Source organism: Trachemys scripta, chromosome 6 (genome assembly GCF_013100865.1).
Source record: "Trachemys scripta elegans isolate TJP31775 chromosome 6, CAS_Tse_1.0, whole genome shotgun sequence".
Taxonomy (NCBI): Eukaryota; Metazoa; Chordata; order Testudines; family Emydidae; genus Trachemys; species Trachemys scripta.
Window position 1 is genome coordinate 20,080,816 of NC_048303.1, and position 19,856 is coordinate 20,100,671.

The 19,856-nt window shown below is 42.0% G+C and overlaps 1 protein-coding gene across 4 annotated transcripts in view; it reads right to left on the minus strand.

Moving 5' to 3' along the window:
- The window catches only part of PDZD2 (PDZ domain containing 2), a 192,957-nt gene that overhangs the window by 76,672 nt on the left and 96,429 nt on the right, over positions 1-19,856 (minus strand). For all 4 annotated transcript variants that reach the window (XM_034773801.1, XM_034773800.1, XM_034773799.1 and 1 more), the window contains exon 2: positions 12,910-13,333. In XM_034773801.1, the coding sequence (XP_034629692.1) occupies positions 12,910-13,333 (424 nt within the window). The remainder of the gene's footprint in view (positions 1-12,909; positions 13,334-19,856) is intronic.

Consider the following 19,856-nt stretch of genomic DNA (forward strand, 5'->3'; position numbering starts at 1 on the left):
TATGCTCTCTGTATGTGTGTATATATATCTCCTCAATATATGTTCCATTCTATATGCATCCGAAGAAGTGGGCTGTAGTCCACGAAAGCTTATGCTCTAATAAATTTGTTAGTCTCTAAGGTGCCACAAGTACTCCTGTTCTTCTTTTTATAGCTGTGTCATTCTTATGCGGCTGTACTGCTTTTCTAACTTGGTTCTTCTCAACATGCAAAGTGTTTTTGGATCAGATTTTCACTCACAGATCATAAACTTCAAAGTGCATACTTTAAAATACTCAAACTGTTTAAAAACAGTATTAATATCATTCTACAATTAATTACAAGTGAAAATGGGTCATCTCATGTAACGGAACACAAGAGAGAATAGAGTTTGCTAGTTTCAATGCAGTCTCTGGAGGCCATTTTTCTATATCACGAAACCACTGCACATTAGGCAGTCTTTATTCAGAACAAGCCTTCATCTGGAATTGCTAGTGTGTTATAGATCAGGAAGGAAGTGCATCGCCAGCACTATCTGTGGAAGCTTGCATTATGCCTGCTCCAAGCACATGACATCAAACATTTAATTTCATAAGTGCTGGATTCCATCATTAATAAAACAAAAGGGAACATTTTCCTCCAACTAAAATAAATAAAATATGATAGACCCTTTTCCACATTGCAGCTAATTGTAAGAGTTAAAGGGGCTTGATTGAATTTGAGTATGTGGTGTTCAAGAAGCTACAAATCTATACACAAAGAAACCCTGCTTTGAAATCTGAAAGAAAAATTTGGCAGTCGAAAGGTGTAAATAAATGGAAACAGAAATGCAATATGTAGTCCAAAAGCCAGACAGCAAAATGGAAAATATAAAGGAAAGAAGTCTAAAAACAGCAGCTCAGGCCATAGTAATTGTTTCAGCAGACCCTTTCATAAATAAGCAGAAAACTTTAAATAAAAACAGAGAGGTTTATGAAAGTTGCAGTAATCACATATCTTAAATTATATTGGCTTTTCAAGATTTACAGTACTGACGGCTGCTAAAGAATCTCACAGTTGACGCATGATGCAAAAATAGGAAACAAACAGTGCTCCCTCATCTGCCACAAAGCTGCCTTTTGAAGCTACAGTTTTTCTTAAATAACAAGGCAGCCTTTGCAGTGGACCTCAAAGGACTTACATAGGAACATAAGAATGGTGATGCTGGGTCAGACCAATGATCTTATATCCTGTCTTCTGAAAGTGGCCAATGCCAAGTGCTTCAGAGGGAATGAGGAATCACTTCAGAGGCAATCATCGCGTGATCTAGCCCCTGTAGCCCATTCCCAGCTTCTGGTAATCAGAAGCTAGGGACACTCAGAGCATGATGTTGCATCCCTGATCATCTTGGCTAATAGCCATCAATGGACTTACCCATGAACTTATCCAGTTCTCTTTTGAATCCTGTTATAGTTTTGGCTTCACAACATCCCCTGTCAATGAGTTCCACAGGTTGACTGCATGTTGTGTGAAGAAATACTTCCTTATGTTTGTTTGGAACCTGCTGCCTATTAATTTCATTGGGTGACCCTTGGTTCTTCTGTTATGTGAAGGAGTAAATAACACCACCTTATTCACTTTCTCCACACCAGTCACAATTTTATAGACCTCTATCATATCCCCTCTTAGTCATCTCTATTCCAAGATGGAATGTCCCAGTCTTTTTAATCTCTTCTCATACAGAAGCTGTTCCATACACTTAGACAACAAAAATGATTATCTGTATCTTTTCCAATTCTAATATATATCTTTTTGGGATGGTCAGAATTGTATGCAATATTCAAGTATTCAAGATATTTACTGTCTTATTATCTATCCCTTCCTAACAGTTCCTAACATTGTTAGATTTGTTTGGGTTATTTTGTTTTTGTTTATTTTTATTGCTGCTGCACATTGAGTGGACATTTTCAGAAAATGATGACTCCAAGATTTCTTTCTTGAATGAAAACAGGTAATGTAGACCCCCGTCATTTTGTATGTTTGCTTGGGATTATGTTTTCCAATGTGCATTACTTCGTATTTATCAACACTGAATTTCATCTGCCATTTTGCTTGCTTTTGAAGCCACAGAGACTTTCTTAAATACCAAAGCAGCATTTGCAGTGGACCTCAAAGGACTTACATAAGAACATCATACTGGGTCAGATCGATGGTCCATCTAGCCCAGTGTCCAGTCTTCCAACAGTTGCCATGTGATTGAGAGGGAATGAACAGAACAGGTAATCAGGCAATCATCAAGTGATCCATCCCCTGTCCCACAACATCAACTTGGTTATCACACTGTCAGCTTTTCACTCAGGGCAGAAGAACCACAAGACAATAAATCCTGTATTGGGCAAAACAGAATGGGGACCAGATGCAACCCAGGATGTAATCCCTGGCATAAGGCCTGCAAGGCAGAAGGCTGATCATCGTTGACGGTACAATGCAGTCACAGCCCCTTACACTAGAGGGCCAATAAAGCCCCAAAACGAGGCAGGAGGTATTCCCCACAGCATCCTCCACTGGTGGGGCATTTGGGAGAAACTGAAGTAGCTTCCCACAACAGCACTGAGGGAAAGCAAAGATACCACTGCTTGCCCTCTCTTGGGTTGAATCCCCCATTCTGGTGCAAGAAACAAGGCGGTAGCTGGTAGATTAATTTACTCCTCCATGCACTAGGTTTAGTGAATCCAGCTAAGTGTGTTGACATGAAGAATTAGTGAATAGCCATCATTCTATGCATCCTAAATATTATCATTATTGAATCATGCTCTCAGCAATGGAAACTTGATATGATTTTTTTCAGGTTTTTAATGGAGCAATTATTTCAATAATGTATAGCAGGTAGATTTCATTCTCTGATTTTCTTTGGAATACTTTAAAGAATGGTCTGTTTAGAAGGGACTCTGCCTTGTTCCTTTATTTCATATTTTTAGAGGCAGGTGTGTGTACACGAGACCTTGCTTTTATTACTAGTGAAGCAAGTTCAATTATTTTGAATAATGGACAAATTCATTTTTTTAGAAGTCTGTTTGTAGACCATCTGCAAGCAGGCTAAATTAATTAATAACTTGCTCAATGTGAATAGTTTGGCCATCTCTAATGCCTAGTAAGTTCCCCAAGACCGACTGTTTCTGAAATTGATCTACTACCACCCAGCTCTTTGCTTCAGCACTGGAAGTTGAAGACCTTTTTAAGAAGTACAACATGGGCAGCACCAATTCAATCTTCCCAACTACCAAACAGGGGCTAGATGCGAGCTAATGGCCTACCCGTGAACCATTCTCTAGCCCATTTTCAATCTCATGAACCATCATCCACACCCACGGCTCTTATCTAACACAAGACCTCTTGCCTCTGGTCTCTCTGGAGCCATTTTGAAGATCCAGCCATTAATGTCAACTATGCAGGTTTCACAATGTGAACTTTCAGTGTCTCAGGAATATGTAGTAACCAACAGCATATTCCCAACTGTGATTCACACCAATGGTTTACTCTACTGTTCTACACTGATGTTGGTTTAAGAGAATTTATCTGTATAATTTAAAGAGCTGAGTTGTTAAAACGGCTGCCTTGATGCTTGATATCTCAACAAGTTTGGTTCATTGCTCACTTGGACAGGACGAAGCTTTTTACTGAAAGGTGAGAAGGATATATTTGCTTTCCATCCAAAGGAAGAAAGCAGCAAGAGAAGGATCCTGGGACACAAGGCCTGGGGAATATTTACAATAAATAATGTAAAACGTAGAGCCACAAAATAGGTATTGCAGATGACAGGATGAAAACGCTGATACTCGAAGCAGAATGACCTCCAGGGAATCATCTCTATTGGCAGACTAGGTGCTGACATCATTTTCTTGGCTGGGGCTTTAAACATTTTATTTGCCATTGCAAGCACCTGAACGACATAATCACCCTTTAAAAAAAAAATCTGTTGGAGTCATTTGCTGTCTTGAACTGTCACCACATGGCCTCTTAAAGCTATTCCCCTTTTTTCCTTTTCCTTTTGCCCTCTACTGAAATTTTATTCCAAGAGAGGCAAATGGAATTCTCAGCTCTCACTGATCAGAGGGTTTTATGCAATGCTACTCTCTGAAAAAACAGACATTTAAAGATTAGGATTCCTTTGCGTTTTCACAAATATTTGCATGTGCTCATTATGTTGCTAGGTTGACATGACCAACTGGGTATTTTAAAACTTCTTGAAGAAAAATATCACTTCTCACAGTGGACTAAATTCAATATGGGTGCAACTGCACAGATATTTGGACCCATTTTGCATCTATCCATATTAGAATTCTGAAAGGATCTTTTCGCTTTATGTAATAATTTCAGTACCGTATCAGAGCAAACATACATAGCTTTATAATAGTGATTTACAACTATGGTATTATAGCACTAAACAACATATTGTGCAATATCAATAAAGTCAGTTTGGTTTCAAATATTTTCACAGAATCATTCATGCATAAAATGACAGGAACATACATTCAGCTAAAGTTATGTCTTCCATTCTGGAAAACAGTCGTTATGGATATTTATCCATATTTACCACCAACACTCACGTAAGGGCAGAAATCTCTCCCTTTAGATTGTATACATTTTGGGACCAGGACTGTCTCTTACTAGGTCTTTGTACAGGATCTACCATAATGGGGCATCAGTTTCAGTTGAGACCCTTAGGTACTACGGTAATACAAATAATAAGATGCGTGCAAACCATACCCACTCCTGTACCACCTATCTAGTTACTCCATTTCTAATGATGTAAGCCATGGGTCAAGAAAATGCATTAACACTTTCTTGTCAATAATTGCTACCAGATTACATCTGATTCCTCCCAAAAGGGCTTTGGTTCATGCTAAATCTAGAACAAAATGCATTTAGCATTTAGATTAACATGGGATGGATCTGCAAAGCAGGGGACTACACCTCCCACCAGCCCCCTCCTTGCTGTACATCTCCTACTCCCTGACTAAGCTGAGATTGTGCTTTCCATCAGCACCCTGCCCACTGCACTCTCCTTCTGGCCTAGTAAGTAGAAAGGTCCTGAACAATGACGTGGCTGCACTGTGCTTGGGAGGGGGAGCCACAAGGCATCGGGAGCAGAGAGAAGCCCCAGGAACTGTGGTCTGAGCTGCATGTGGAACAGGTTCTGACTGCCAGATGTCACAGCTGGGTGCAGGTCTGTGCGGGACTTATGGGAGAGCCGCAATGGCTGGGAAAGGGACCCTAATGCGAGACACTACCTGAGCCTGGCCTGGAAACTCACAAATGCTTATTTGCTTGAATGGAGACTGGACTGGAGAGGCTCCCCCAGGCACTAGGCCTGAAATGCCCTAACTCTCGACCTGGCTGCCCCAGGGACCCAAACAAGAACTGATAGTGTTCACTTTGAACTGTAACTGTTTAAGTCTCTATACTTGGGGTATCTGCAACCTTTTCCTTCCCTGAGAGCCCTAATAAAACACCCTTTCCCTTAGCCATGTGTCTGAGTGATTATTGGGACCCACCCAAGCTAGTGCCTGCAAAGCCAACTACTGAAGCACTTACAGTACTTGCCTTGAAGACAGGGTACACCTGGCATGCTACTGGCACCCTAGGTGTTTGGGTCATAGAGTAACCCCAATAATTGCAATTCTTTAAAATGCAAAACTGCAGCTACCAAAGCTATAGCTTTTACCTAAACCTATGAAAAGAATGGAAAAGTTTGAAATAGATTAATAGAAATTTAGTAGCAATGGAGACTTCTCCAGTAAATCTGTAATTACTGTTGTTTTAAAGGAAGATGGAAACTGACTGGCTATAAATGAATCATTTGCTGTATCAGGAGTAGTATTACAAAAGTGCCTAGCGGCCCCATCCAAGATCAAGAGCCCATTGTGCTAGGTGCTGTACAGGCATACAGTAAAAGACAGCCCCTGCCGCGAAGAGCTTCGCAGATCCAGCACACGTTAATCTTAGTCTACACAGACAAAGGAAGGGCATTTTCATCATAGTCCAAGTTAAAGCTTCGAGACATCACAACAGCAGCTAAAGAAGCCCGAAGATTCACACTGAAGACAGCTAGAAGCTAATGCAAAATAAATCACATTATGATAAAAAGAATAAAAGGCCCACGAACAGAAACAGCCTGAGAGGAGATCTTTAAACAGCTAAAGATATCTATGATGAAAACTAAAAGCCAAGTTACTTATCCCTAAAATATGCATCGTATAAATACATAATAATCTTGATGAAATAATAATCTCCAATTAGGTTGCCAAAAAGCTATTGTAAATCAATTTAGCTCCATCTGCTTCAATAGATCTATGCAGGTTCATACTAGCTAAGGATCTGGCACAGAGTAGTTTTCCACTTCAGTAAAATAGGTTGATTAGAAATTCTTTTTTATTATTATTATTCATCACTTCATGCCTCTATTTCTTGCTGCTAGACTGTGCGTTTAGCCTATTCTTGTGTTTGGCCAAATGAAGATGCCTTTCCATTACCCAAAATGTGCAAGGCAAACTGCAGTACTGTATTTACAGATGCTAAATGGCAGAAAGCATCACTGCAGCTGTCAGCCTTTCCAAACTACAAAGTGAGGCATAATTCAAAGTCCTTCAGCTTTTACAGAGACAAATAATTTAAACAAGGAAGCAAATAACATGACAGAATGTAGCAAACAGTGTGTCATAAAATGAGCCAACTAAGCTATAGGTACCATGATAAAAATTAAAGATGTATTTCAACCGGTCTGATTTACTCATATGCATATTAAGACAATAACTTTCCACGGCTAAAATATGATCATGTAGTCTCTACTTCATCAAAATCTGGTGAATAAGCTGCTCACGTAACTACTGCTCACTGTAGAATACTTCGCATTGTCAATACATAGCACCTTCTGTCCAAGGATAGGGTTGCCAGGTGTATGGTTTCCAGTCAGCACCACTGACCAGGCCGTTAAAAGTCCAGTTGGTGCAGGGCTGGCAGGCTCTCCACCCAGCTCCACCCAGCTCCCGAAAGCAGCCACCATGTCCCTCCGGCTTCGAGGCACAGGGATGGCCACAGGGGCTCCATGTGCTGCCCTCACCCTGAGCACCTGCTCCGCAGCTCCCATTGGCCATTGCTTCATGGGAGCCACCTGAGGTAAATGCCACCCAGAGCCTGAACCGCTCATCCCCTCCCATACACCAACCCCTGCCCCAGCCCTGAGTCCCTTCCCGCACTCTGAATCCCTCATCCCTAGCCCCAGCCCAGAGCCCCCTCCTGCACTCCAAACCCCTCATCCTTGGCCCCAGCCCAGAGTCCACATTCGCAGATGGAGCACTCACCCCCTCCCACACCTCAACTGCCTTGCATCAGCCCTGAGTCCCCTCCTGCACCCCAAACCCCGCATCCCCAGCCTCACCCCTCCCATACCCCAACCCCCTGCCCCAGCCTGGAGCCACCTCTCACATCCTGAACCCCACCCTGGAGCCCACACCTGCTCCCACACTCCAACCCCCTGCCTGAGTGAAAATGAGCGAGTGAGTGAGGGTGAGGGAGAGCGGGCAACAGAGGGTGGGGGGGGGGATGAAGTGAGTGGGGGTGGGGCCTCGGAAAAGGGGCAGGGCAGGGGTGTCCGATTTTCTGCAATTCGAAAGTTGGCAACCCTATCCAAGGATCGCAAAGCTTATTACAAACATTTATGATTTAAGCTTTTCCAAACCTCTGGAAAGCATTACTGTCCCCGTTTTAGCAGCTGGTAAACTGACTTGCAGATAGGTTAAGTGACTTTGATACCTGAGCCCAGAATAGAATCCAGGTTCCCTGGGTCCCAGTCCTGTTCTTTAATCACCTTCCTCTTAGTAGAGCACCTTAATCAAGCACATCTTTTTTATATCCTCCAACTATAAACATTAGTTGTGGGTGAAGATTTCAATCTCACCTTAATCCACAATCTATACAGAATAGGGACATTTCAGTATTTTTAAAAGCAATGAAGATTTTTTTTTTTAAATGAGAATTTTCAAAGCACTTTAATCTCTTAAATGCCTTGAGAGAATGTAACCAAGGAGTTAGTTATTGCCCATTCTAGTCTTCAGTACACTTCATATTCAGTCAGATTTCTTTATGGTCTCTAAAGATCCAGCTCCCACTGAAGTTCTTCCATTAACTTCAGTGAGAACTGGACTGGATCTGAAGTCACCTTCACTAAATATACTCAAGATGTAGAGTCAGAATTCTGATCTCCTCTCTAGCACCATTTATATTTATTGGTGCTGAAGAAATGAAGTGACACACTGATGAGTACTATCTGTTTTAAATACCGCTACAGTGCTACCAAGTAGCCAAAGTACAACCAGCCACCCTTGGCCTTTATTTGACCTAGGAAGCACTTTTTCAACTTATCCCATTAGATCTTTTCTGCATTTATCTTACCTCCTTGCCTTTTGATTACTAGCCCCCAAAAACCAATCTTTCTAAAGTAATCCCTAGAAGATGCAGCTCAGAAATGTCAATATTTAACTTCAAAATTTTCACAGGATGTGACAGATTGTTACTTAGGGTCATATATTGATTATTCTTAATCAATACACACAACTCCCACTGAAATCAAATTGAGTCCCTTCATGAATCAAGGGCCTTCTAGGGGGCCTGAGGGTACTAAAAAGCTCCTGCCAGATAAATTTAGTGTATTTGTTTTTAATTTAAATTTTAGACATATTCTTAGAAATTATAATTGTTATATAAGTGAAAGCAAGGGGATATTTACCAATAATGTTAAAATACAGCACAACTTACTAGCTTATTAAATATAAATAAATTAACTACTGATTCAGTGGTACAGTATTTCTTGAATTATGTCTTATAATTAGATTGCTTAAGAGACTAATATGTTTATCTAGAGAAGATGCTACATGTAAGAACTGTATCCATACATCTAAATCCGCCAAACTCTAAATGTGAGACCAGAAGCTAAAATGAAGGACGCACAAACATAAGAACACAAGAACATACGAATGGCCATACCGGGTCAGACCAAAGGTCTATCCAGCCCAGTATCCTGTCTACCGACAGTGGCCAATGCCACGTGCCCCAGAGGGAGTGAACCTAACAGGTAATGATCAAGTGATCTCTCTCCTGCCATCCATCTCCAGCCCCTGACAAACAGAGGCTAGGGACACTATTCCTTACCCATCCTGGCTCATAGTCATTAAAGGACTTAACCTCCATGAATTTATCTAGTTCTCAAGCAAGGAGTTCCACAGGTTGACTGGGTGCTGTGTGAAGAAGAACGTCCTTTTATTTGTTTTAAACCTGTTGCCCATTAATTTCATTTGGTGGCCCCTAGTTCTTATATTATGGGAATAAGTAAATAACTTTTCCTTGTTCACTTTCTCCACACCACTCATGATTTTATATACTTCTATCATATCCCCCCTTAGTCTCCTCCTTTCCAAGCTGAAAAGTCGTAGCCTCTTTAATCTGTCCTCAGATGGGACTCATGCCAAACCCCTAATAATTTTAGTTGCCCTTTTCTGAACCTTTTCTAATGCCAGTATATCTTTTTTGAGATGAGGAGACCACATCTGTATGCAGTATTCAAGATGTGGGCATACCATGGATTTATATAAGGGCAATAAGATATTCTCCGTCTTCTTCTCTATCCCTTTTTGAATGATTCCTAACGTCCTGTTTACTTTTTTTGATTGTGTGGACATCTTCAGAGAACTATCCACGATGACTCCAAGATCTCTTTCCTGATTAGTTGTAGCTAAATTAGCCCCCATCGTATTGAATGTATAGTTGGGGTTATTTTTTCCAATGTGCATTATTTTACATTCATCCATATTACATTTCATTTGCCATTTTGTTGCCACTCACTTAGTTTTGTGAGATCTTTTTGAAGTTCTTCACAGTCTGCTTTGGTCTTAACTAGTTTAGTATCATCTGTAAACTTTGCCACCTCACTGTTTGCCCCTTTCTCCAGATCATTTAGGAATAAGTTGAGTAGGATTGGTCCTAGGACTGATCCTTGGGGAACACCACTAATTACCCCTCTCCATTCTGAAAATTTACCATTTATTCCTACCCTTTGTTCCCTGTCTTTTAACCAATTCTCAATCCATGAAAGGATCTTCCCTCTTACCCCATGACAACTTAATTTATGTAAGAGCCTTTGGTGAGGGACCTTGTCAAAGGCTTTCTGGAAATCTAAGTACACTATGTCTACTGGATCCCTCTTGTCCACATGTTTGTTGACCCTTTCAAAGAACTCTAATTAGATTTGTAAGACATGATTTCCCTTTACAGAAATCATGTTGACTTTTGCCTAACAAGTTATGTTCTATGTGTCTGACAATTTTATTCTTTACTAAAAATAAGTATACAGCAATCTTGTGCTAGATAGTTTTGACAAACAGCATTTTCTTCAGCTTCTGTTCATGACTCAGCATTCCTGTTATGTGAATGGGCTAGACTTACATACAGAGGTGAAAGTAAGCCGGTCCAGTCCGGTACAGCGTACCGGCAAGAGCCAGTACACCGTGCCAGACCGCACCAGGTTCCGCGGCAGCGATTTAAAGGGCTCTGGGCTCCCCGCCGAGCCCTTTGAATCCCGCCTGCAGCTCCGGCAGCTGGGGTGGGACCGGGATTTAAAGGGCTCAGAGCTCCCGTGGCTGCAGGTAGCCCAGAGCCCTTTAAATCCCACCCGCGGCTTCGGCGGCTGGGCTGGGGACGGATTTAAAGGGCTCAGAGCTCCCACGGCTGCGGAGAGCCCAGAGCCCTTTAAATCCCGCCCGCAGCTGCGGCGGCTGGGCTGGGGCTGGGATTTAAAGGGCTTGGGACTCCCCGCAGCGGCAGGCGCTCCGAGCCCTTTAAATCCTGGCCCCAGCCCGACAAGGCTCGGGGTTCCCCACAGCCGCGGGAGCTCTGGGCCCTTTAAATCCCGCCTGCAGCTCCGGCAGCCAGAGCTGCAGTGGGGATTTAAAGGACACGGAGCTCCGCAGCGGCCGGAGCCCCAGGCCCTTTAATTTGCCCCGAGCCCCTGCAGTCACCTCTGCAGCTGGGAGCCCCGGATTGATTTACAGGCCCTGGGGCTCCCAGCCACAGCCGGTGCCCCAGGGCCTTTAAATATTGAGAGGCCACGCCCCCTCAGGACTCCAGCAGTACCGGTAAGTCCTGTAAGTTACTTTCACCCCTGCTTACATATTCAAATGCCTCTTGTATGTGTTATGCATTAAATATTCATTTATTTCTCATATTCTATATCTGTTCTGAACTTCAAAATTTTTCAGACCAAGATGTCTTAAAACTTCAAAATAAGTTTAAGTGGCTCAAGACCACCAATCTTATTTGTAATGTAGTGGCTTTCCACCTCTCTGAGCTGATCTCTAACACTCTTTATTACTCAGAAATTCAGACACAAACCATATTCATTTAGAAGGCATTTTTAAATTAACCTTATTAAAAATCATGCTTAAATTAAGTTCTAAATTCACAGGGAGCCATAAAACTGTGCAGGTCTGGATCTTTCTGATCCGTATCTTTTCCTTTTAAAAAGAACCAAATAAATTATACAGAGTTTCAAATTATGAGGTTTTTCAAACTTTCCAGATAACATTTTCCTCGTTCTACCACAGTGAATTTAATGTCTAGAATCATAGAAATGTAGAAAAGGGTTGGAAGGGACCTCAAGAGGTTATCTAGTCCAGCCCTTGCACTGAGACAGGATCATTTGATTAGTTGACAGGAAGAGAGGATATTCTGACTTAGTTGGCTTTAGGAATATTATTATTCTTTTATTGGATTCAGCTTTCCTGGTGGTTTCACGTTTGAACCAAGAGCCCCCTAGTAAATATGTAATATCAGCAATCATTAGTTTGAGCAGCATGTTTGTGCCACACTTCCCTTCACTGGAATTTAGCAATATGAAATATGACTGCATTAATATATTACCAGCTTTGAACTCTTTAAACAAAAACAGCTGCCACAATAAGTCCCAGCCTTAGCGCAGGAGTATTCACGTGTTTAGTCTATCAATTTCTTTAGGAAGACTGCCAAAGACTCAGAGCCTTGCAGTGACAACTCTTCTGGTGAAAGCTATATGTGAAATCTGATCAAGACTTGAGTGATTTTTCTGGGTCCAGAAATGCTAAACCTCTAAGGTCTTTCTCATGTTTTGTTGCCATATACTTCTACTCAAAATCACAGGAGAAGCAGTAAGAAGTCCCTTACCCAAGTCTGATAAAACAATACAGAGCATCGATCTCCTAAGCATAGTGCAAAATATACAATAAAACTTTCCCACAGCCACTGATCAATTTTTAGACACAAACTAATACATGGGCTCTCTTTAAATGTTCACTCATTCAGCATGATGATGAATGAAGATTTTTAGTTCTAATTTAACCATTAAAACTAGTCTCTCCTACAGTTTGGCTACTGCCAAAGCAGCCTCAGAGGCTCATCCCGAGGTTGAAATGCTCGTGTGCTGTTTATTAACTTGTGCCCCACTGTCATGGGGGCATCGCAAGCACAAGCTGCTTCCTGCTGAATAAGAACTCTGGGGTGATAATAACTTGATCCACCCTGTTGAATCAAGGGGTCGTCCCCTTTCTCACAGCCCTGTTTGGAAATATCACAGGTAGTCCCCACCATCCTACTTAACAGGAACCCTTTATTCACTCTCCTCCCCCTCACTCAGGTCACAAATACATGCAGCAGTTCTGAACACAATACTTACCTCTGCTCCCTGCCCTGAAGGATGACATCCTACCAGTTAGTTCGGAGCAAGAATTTGGGGCTGTGAAAAGAAGGCTGCACAGTGAGTCTTGGGCCGTGCGGCCATTTTATTGAAACTAATACATGTATTGGAACCTTCAATTTGCTCGAACTGGCCCTGCCTCTTTCTTTTAAAAGCCCAAACCAAAACACTTACCTGTGTAGGTAGGTCACTTGGGTTAAGGTCTGGCACCCCACCATCTGAATGGCGAGACCTGTACCGTCCCTCAGAGTCTGCATTTCTAAACCGATCCTCTGTGTTGCTTGACACTTCAGATGCCTCTGGCTGTGAGCCGTCAACCTCCATAGGCGTGTGGTGTCCATTTTCCTGCTCTGAATTCTGGCTGTCTTTGCTTTCCTTGCTGTCCTTACTGGCTGGAGTTCTGGCAATGACCCCAAATTTTCTAGTTCTTTTTCCATTTTGAGCGGCTCTGTCACTTCGCTCCGAGGTAGGCTTTGCTTTGGGTTCACAGCTGTTGCTGTTGTTGCCATTTGATGGAGGAAGAGGGGCTTTGCGCTTAATGCGACGGAACATGATCAGGTAGATAAAGCCGCCATTCCAGCACTGATCAGCCAGGTAGCTGCGAGCAAGAGAAAAGTTTGGATTATAAACAGATTGTCCTATAAAGTTGATATTGCAAGTACAGTCAACAGGTATATATTTTGCTAGGTATTGATGCACTTTCTAACATGATTCTTTGGCTAGCTAAATTGTTACCAAATGCAATGATATAGTAAAACACCTTGAAGCATCAGCAAATGATCTCTGCAGTTGGTATTAGAAATTGGGAGATGTTCAGACTCACAAGGGAGTTCTGTGCTCTTGCTTCAAATAAGGCTATTTTGCAAAAAGTCCTAAAAGGTATGCCATGCTCATGGAGAAAATATTCCTCATCACCAAAATGCTTCTTGCATATGAATTAGAGAAGATGCATTTGAAACAGGGAGTTTAAAACAAACAAACAAAAAGGCCTGGAAACAGGCTAATCACATTTTGGTATTCATGACAACTGGCAAAAACCACTCAGCTGGTCATCTTCCACAATTCAAACTCTGAATGCAAGACAGGTGTTTAGGCAGCACAATGGGATGACAGAGCATAGCAAAAAACAAAGAAAACATTTTTCCCTCTCCAATGGGAAACAAAAAATACCAGCCAGGCTTTACTTGTGCAGCAGCTCACACAGTGTTTGCATCTGAAATGCAGCCTTTTCCCTGAGATACATCTTCAGTTTAGGCTTGGGTACATGTGCCCTACCTTGGGGCAAATCCACTGTTTCTGTAAGTAGGCTCCAATTGCCCCAGTACAGCAAAACACTACGCTATAAACTATGATGTACCTACTGGGTCCAATAACAGGACAAGGAAATAAGGTGGGTTTCCTTTTATGATGTCTATTCTGGTGGAGAGCTAGGTGATCTGAGCTGTGGAAGTAGCAGCCATAAGTAACAACACACATACTGTATTTACAAACTATCACTCCCATTCTCACCATCTGAGTGACGCTTTACATAACTGTATTTCTACTTCAGACAAAAAACAATCACCTTTATGGAGCTGCACCCATTTATTCCAAGGGTGAATTTGGGCTCTTGTGTATTTAGGGACAACATATACCGCAACCTAAATTCTTTAAATATTTGGCTTTCAATCCAAGAATGTAACCGAGAGTACAAATAAGCTTGAATTTGTACTTAACATGTTTGTATGAATCCCTTCTGGCAGGTCCCATACTAACTTAGGTTACGTTGCCTACTTTGCTGGTGAAAGCAGAAAATGCTTCCAAGAATATCAAACAAACCATTCTCCAATAGCAATGAACATTCACTAATGTGGAGCTGTTGGTAAAGGTACAGTAACATCACCTTCTTGAGAGGTGAAAGTAGATGCCAGTAAAAGGAATTACGCTGTAAGGATCTTTAGATGAAATAATATGGCATTTGCGGATGTGAGAGAAGTAGTCAGGGACTGATTGTCAGAGTCACAGAGTCAAAGAGATTAAGGTCAGAAGGGACCCCAAGATCATCCAGTTTGACCTCCTATATGGCACAGGCCACCAACACCACCCAGCACCTGCACACTAAACTGAACAACCACAATTAGACCAAAGTATTACAGCCCATAGGAAACTACCATGTGCCACAGGTGGCGGGGGGGGGGGGGGGGCAAAAAGGGCACCAGTGTTTGAGGCCCCTGCATTGGGAATTAAGTGAGAGATACCCAGACAATTCTGACATGTGGCCTGCACTCCAGGCAGCAGAGGAAGGTGGAAAAAACTCAAGGGCCCTGCCAAACTGACGTGGGGAAAATTCCTTCCCAACCCCACATATGGAAATCAGTTAGATCCTGAGCATGTGAACAGCCAGCCAGCCAAGCACATGAGAGAATGATTTCCCACCCCAACAGACTTGCACAATACATCTGTACTGTTAATGCTGACCAGCTGTGCTGTCCCCCTCCACCCGCATCCCAGCTGCCATCCAGCTGAGCTGGGCTCGTTGCACTGCCAGAGACGCTCAGAGGGAGCATGCATGGGAGGAACATGGGAAGCCTAAAGCCAGTTTATGAGTGAGGAGGGGTTTTTTGTGTGGCAAGGGTGAGTGATCGAGCGAGTGGTTGGTTCTTTGGTATTTCTCAATGAATGAAAGAAGGGACTGGGCATTGCTGGGTGAATGGAGATGGCACGCTGAGATGGAAGAGGCAATGGAAGCCGGAGAGGGCACTGGTTAGTTGGTAGTTTCAGTCCAGTTCTTCCTTATGGTTAGGTCAGAAAATCCCACCTTCACAACTGGCCCTCGTCAGTAAGGCTCTGATTTTTAAAGGTATTTAGACATTGCTCCACTCAGCACTGCAAGGCCTACGTGATTTAGGAGTCAAACTCTCAGTTTCAAAAGTGACTCGGGCATTTACCCATTAAAAGGTCATGGGATTTAGGAGCCCAAATTGTTGAAAATGAGACTAATTAGGCCCTAAGGCACTTAGGCCCTGCAATGCTGAATGAAACAATGCTTAAATACTTTTAAAAAATTGTGCCTTTATTTCATCAGGGAGACCAATGATTGAAGGAACATGGTAACCACAGACCCCATCTCCTCAGAGATGACCCCTGCAGAACAAGATTGAAGCACAATGAGTAAGTGGGGCAGGAAAGTCTGTATTGATAATGGCAATGTCGTATCTTCTCAGTGAACATGCAGAGGACTTCAGTCACCACGATTATAAATTCAGCACCTTTCACAAGCACTGTAATCATTTTTTAAAATAAAAAATAAAAACCGTCTTTCTTTCTCAATCGGCTGGAAGTAGGCAACACAGTACAAGAGCCTATACTAGCGTGGAAAATCTTGGGCGGGTTGGGTCACTAATGCATCCAGAGGAGACTGGATCCAAAGGGTTATATTATAACATTCCAGAAATAAACAGATATTTTGATTATCAAGTTAAGACTTTTTCCTCTCCCCTCAAATCAAGGGAAGAGGGGCAGTTTTGTTCCAGAAACAGTATGGGCTGCCTGGTTTTCACATTTATCTTTCAAGCTCAAATTTCAAGGCAGCCAGCAACGTTGATTAAAATTCATGACTTTTGCTTGCAGCAATACCATTGCACTCTGATCCATCACATATAAACTTGATAGCATTGCTTCTCCTGAAGGAGAGAAACAGAAGAGTGTCTCCTGCTCTAATAAGCCTATGGTCTGTTTTGGCTGCCATGCCATTCACATACATACATTTCTTTGCATTAATAATCGCATGCTTTTTTAAGCACTGGTAATACAATACCTCCATCAGACAAATATAAATTCACCAACAAGATGAAATGACAGAGAATACAGCAGACAAATGCCTGTTAAGTCCAGAAAAAAATAAAGTTATAAAATGTATTGCAAATGAAGCAATTTTATACAGCAAAACAAAATATGATCTCTCTACCATTTTATATGCTTTTGTGACATGTTAGTTTATCATAACATGTAAGATAAACGCTTTGGGAAAAGGATATAATATTCTAAATGCTCATTTTATAAATATTCAATCCACTGTTGGTTCAAGGATATGCTTAGAGACAGAGGGCCAGATTCTCAGCTGGTGTAAATGGATGTAGTTCCCTTGACTTCCATGAAACGACAATGCTTTACTTTATGAAGATCTGGCCCACATACTCCAGTCATGCAATCTGTAGTAACTCACGTTTCTATGCTCCCTTGATTGCTACAGGGCAGTTCTGTGCATGCACTATATGTCTATGAAAGATGAAAACAAGTTGACACAGAAGAACAAATGAGTCTCTCTGAAGAGCAATAACCAGGCCAGCAGCCATCTCACTTCAGGCGATGATCTTGTCAGATCTTCCAGGCTTAGGGAAAACTATGTGCTGGAAAAACAGGTGTCGATGATTCAGTAGGTGGCACTGTTCATTCTGAGTCACTGTTGAATCAACGCCCAATCAGACCTGTATTGGAAGAACTATGCCGGTGGTGCAACACTCAGCTATCTTTTTGTGGAGATGGACAACCAAGGTCCAGATCACTTGTGGTCATTTAATATGGAGTGACTTTTTTTTTTTTTTTTTTTTAAAAACAAGGATAAGATTGTTAATCAAACTCCTAAGCCAAATTTCAATTTGGCTAACTACATTCTGCCTACTTAGCTGGCTTCTTTTTCCTTTCCAGCTTCTTTTCCTGCTTTTCTATCTTTAAGCCTGAGGAAAGCGGAAAATCTCCTAAAATTGATCTTCTTCAATGCAAGGCAGGAATCAAGGAAGCCTGCCTGCAGAGCTCAGAATGGGCAAAGCAGTAAGTACACTTTCCTATGTCCTGATTGGTAGAGACTTGATGGTGTCCAATGACAATCATGCCACAGAAAACTATCTGATATGTTTTTGGGGGGAGAAATAGGAAAGTTTTTTATTTTTAAAGTATTTTGGTGTAACTTAAGACTAATTACCTTAATATTAAGATATAATAAACCAGAAAAGATAACAGTAGACTAATGAAAGCATGGGAAAGAAATTAACCTGATCCTACCAAAATGCAATGACTGGTGAGGATCCGCAGTGTTTTTTAATTTCTGTCTCTCTATGAACCTAGGAGCATCCTACGCCAGAAGACAAATAAGGGCTGGATTCAGTAAAGTACCTGTTCAGCTTCTGCACTGCAGAAGCCTCTGCAAAAGTGATGCTGGATCCAAAATTCCACCTGTCAGGGTTTCTAAAGAGCAGAAACCAGACAAACTTTTTACTTAATCTGGCACCAGCAGAGTATTCACTGGGTTTTTAAAAATTCAATTACCAGATGGATTTCAGAAAGTCCAAGATCAGAGTTGCAACGTTATGTGGGGGGTGTGCACCTCTTATCACAGATTTGGAAGTACTAGCCTCGACAACATACCACAAGGTCTTCATATTACTGATCTTGAAGAATGCAAGACATTTTATTAGCGCATAACACAATGCTATTAATATGTTACAGAAATAGAATGCTTTACTAGAACCATATCTGCCTAATTTTCTGTAGCAATGCTGATATTCACCAAATCATTTCACGATGATGCAGAGGGCCCCCCTCAGACAGAAGAAAACCACAGCTCCCCTGCACAAAGGAGGAGGGCCACAGAGACAACATGCAGGAAGACTGTAATCCAAAGAAAGACTTTTCCTTGTACCTTACTTACCAAGGCAATTAATTACAGACCAGTTTGCAGTATTTGTAATGGATTCAAAACACCTTTCAATACTGCTTTTTTCTAGAAGAGCACTTAATTGTCTTAAATAAATACAGATAGCAGGAATATATTTTGCATTTCTATAGCACCTTCCGAGCAGCACAAATGCTAAGCAACCATGAGTGACTATGCACGAACTCCACAATACCCTATGAGACATTACTAAGGATACATACAGCAAAAGGTGTGCATGGGCTAGCTTGAATCCAGTTAGCGTGGGTAACCATGGTAGTGAAGACAGTGCAGAGTGGGCTAGCGAGCAGCGTATGTGCCCCTGCCCATGCTAGCAGGATTCAAGGTAGCTTGGGTAGGCTGATTCCATACATAGCTTTTGCTGTGTAGACATACCCAGTGCTGCAGTGCCATTGCACTGTAGATGTCCAGTCTTCTGCACTGCAGCAAGTGTGGTACAGCAACAGATTTTAAAACTGCCTAAGTGGTAGGTTAGTACAGCTTTATTTCTGTTTTTTAAAAGAGATGAGTAAACTGAGGCAGAGAGGTTAAGTCCAAATTATCATAGGTTAGCAGCACAAAAATCAGGAAGAGAACCCAGCACTCAGACACTCTGGTGATGAACACTATAGAAAACCCTAGTAGGGATTAACTACATAGAACAAATGAACCCAGGTATCCTTGCTCCCAACTGAAGAGCTAGGACATTCTCCAAGACATCTACTTTGAAACAACCGTTTTCTGACTTGATCTCACTCTCCTAATTCATATTAGCTAGGGTACAATATCAGTATTGTGGAAGTAGACTACCTAGAATATAGATAGTCATGAGCAGTAGGGGCCGATATGTTCCTTTCTTTGGGAGAGACATCATCTATCTGCCAAACTATAGAACCACAACAACTACAAATGATTAAAACTAAAACTTTAAAAAAATAAAAAAGAAAGACACTACACTACGCAGACGACTTACCCCGCTGTGAGGACGGCGGCAAAATCGACCTCTGCGGCTTCCCGTCGACAGCGCTTACTCCCACCTCCGCTGGTGGAGTAAGAGCGTCGATTCGGGGATCGATTGTCGCGTCCCGTCAAATCAATCCCCGAGAGGTCGATTTCTACCCGCCGATTCAGGCGGGTAGTGTAGACCCAGCCTAAGCCAAAGAATAGAGCAGCTGTGTACAGTTACCTTCCTCGCAGCATGCCTGCCTGTAAGGAGCTGTGTCCCTGGTTACTACTACTAATAGGTGTGTAATAATACTCTCTTTCCTTCGGAATTATGAAGGGAACTGCACATCCATTACCGTCTATGACTAATGTGTTTTAAACTCCCAACTCTCATTTCTCCCTTACGCCACTGAGTTGATTATTGATATTATATAACTGATAAACAAGCCAGGTTTATGCCAGGTTCAATGGCATATGTGTGAAGTGT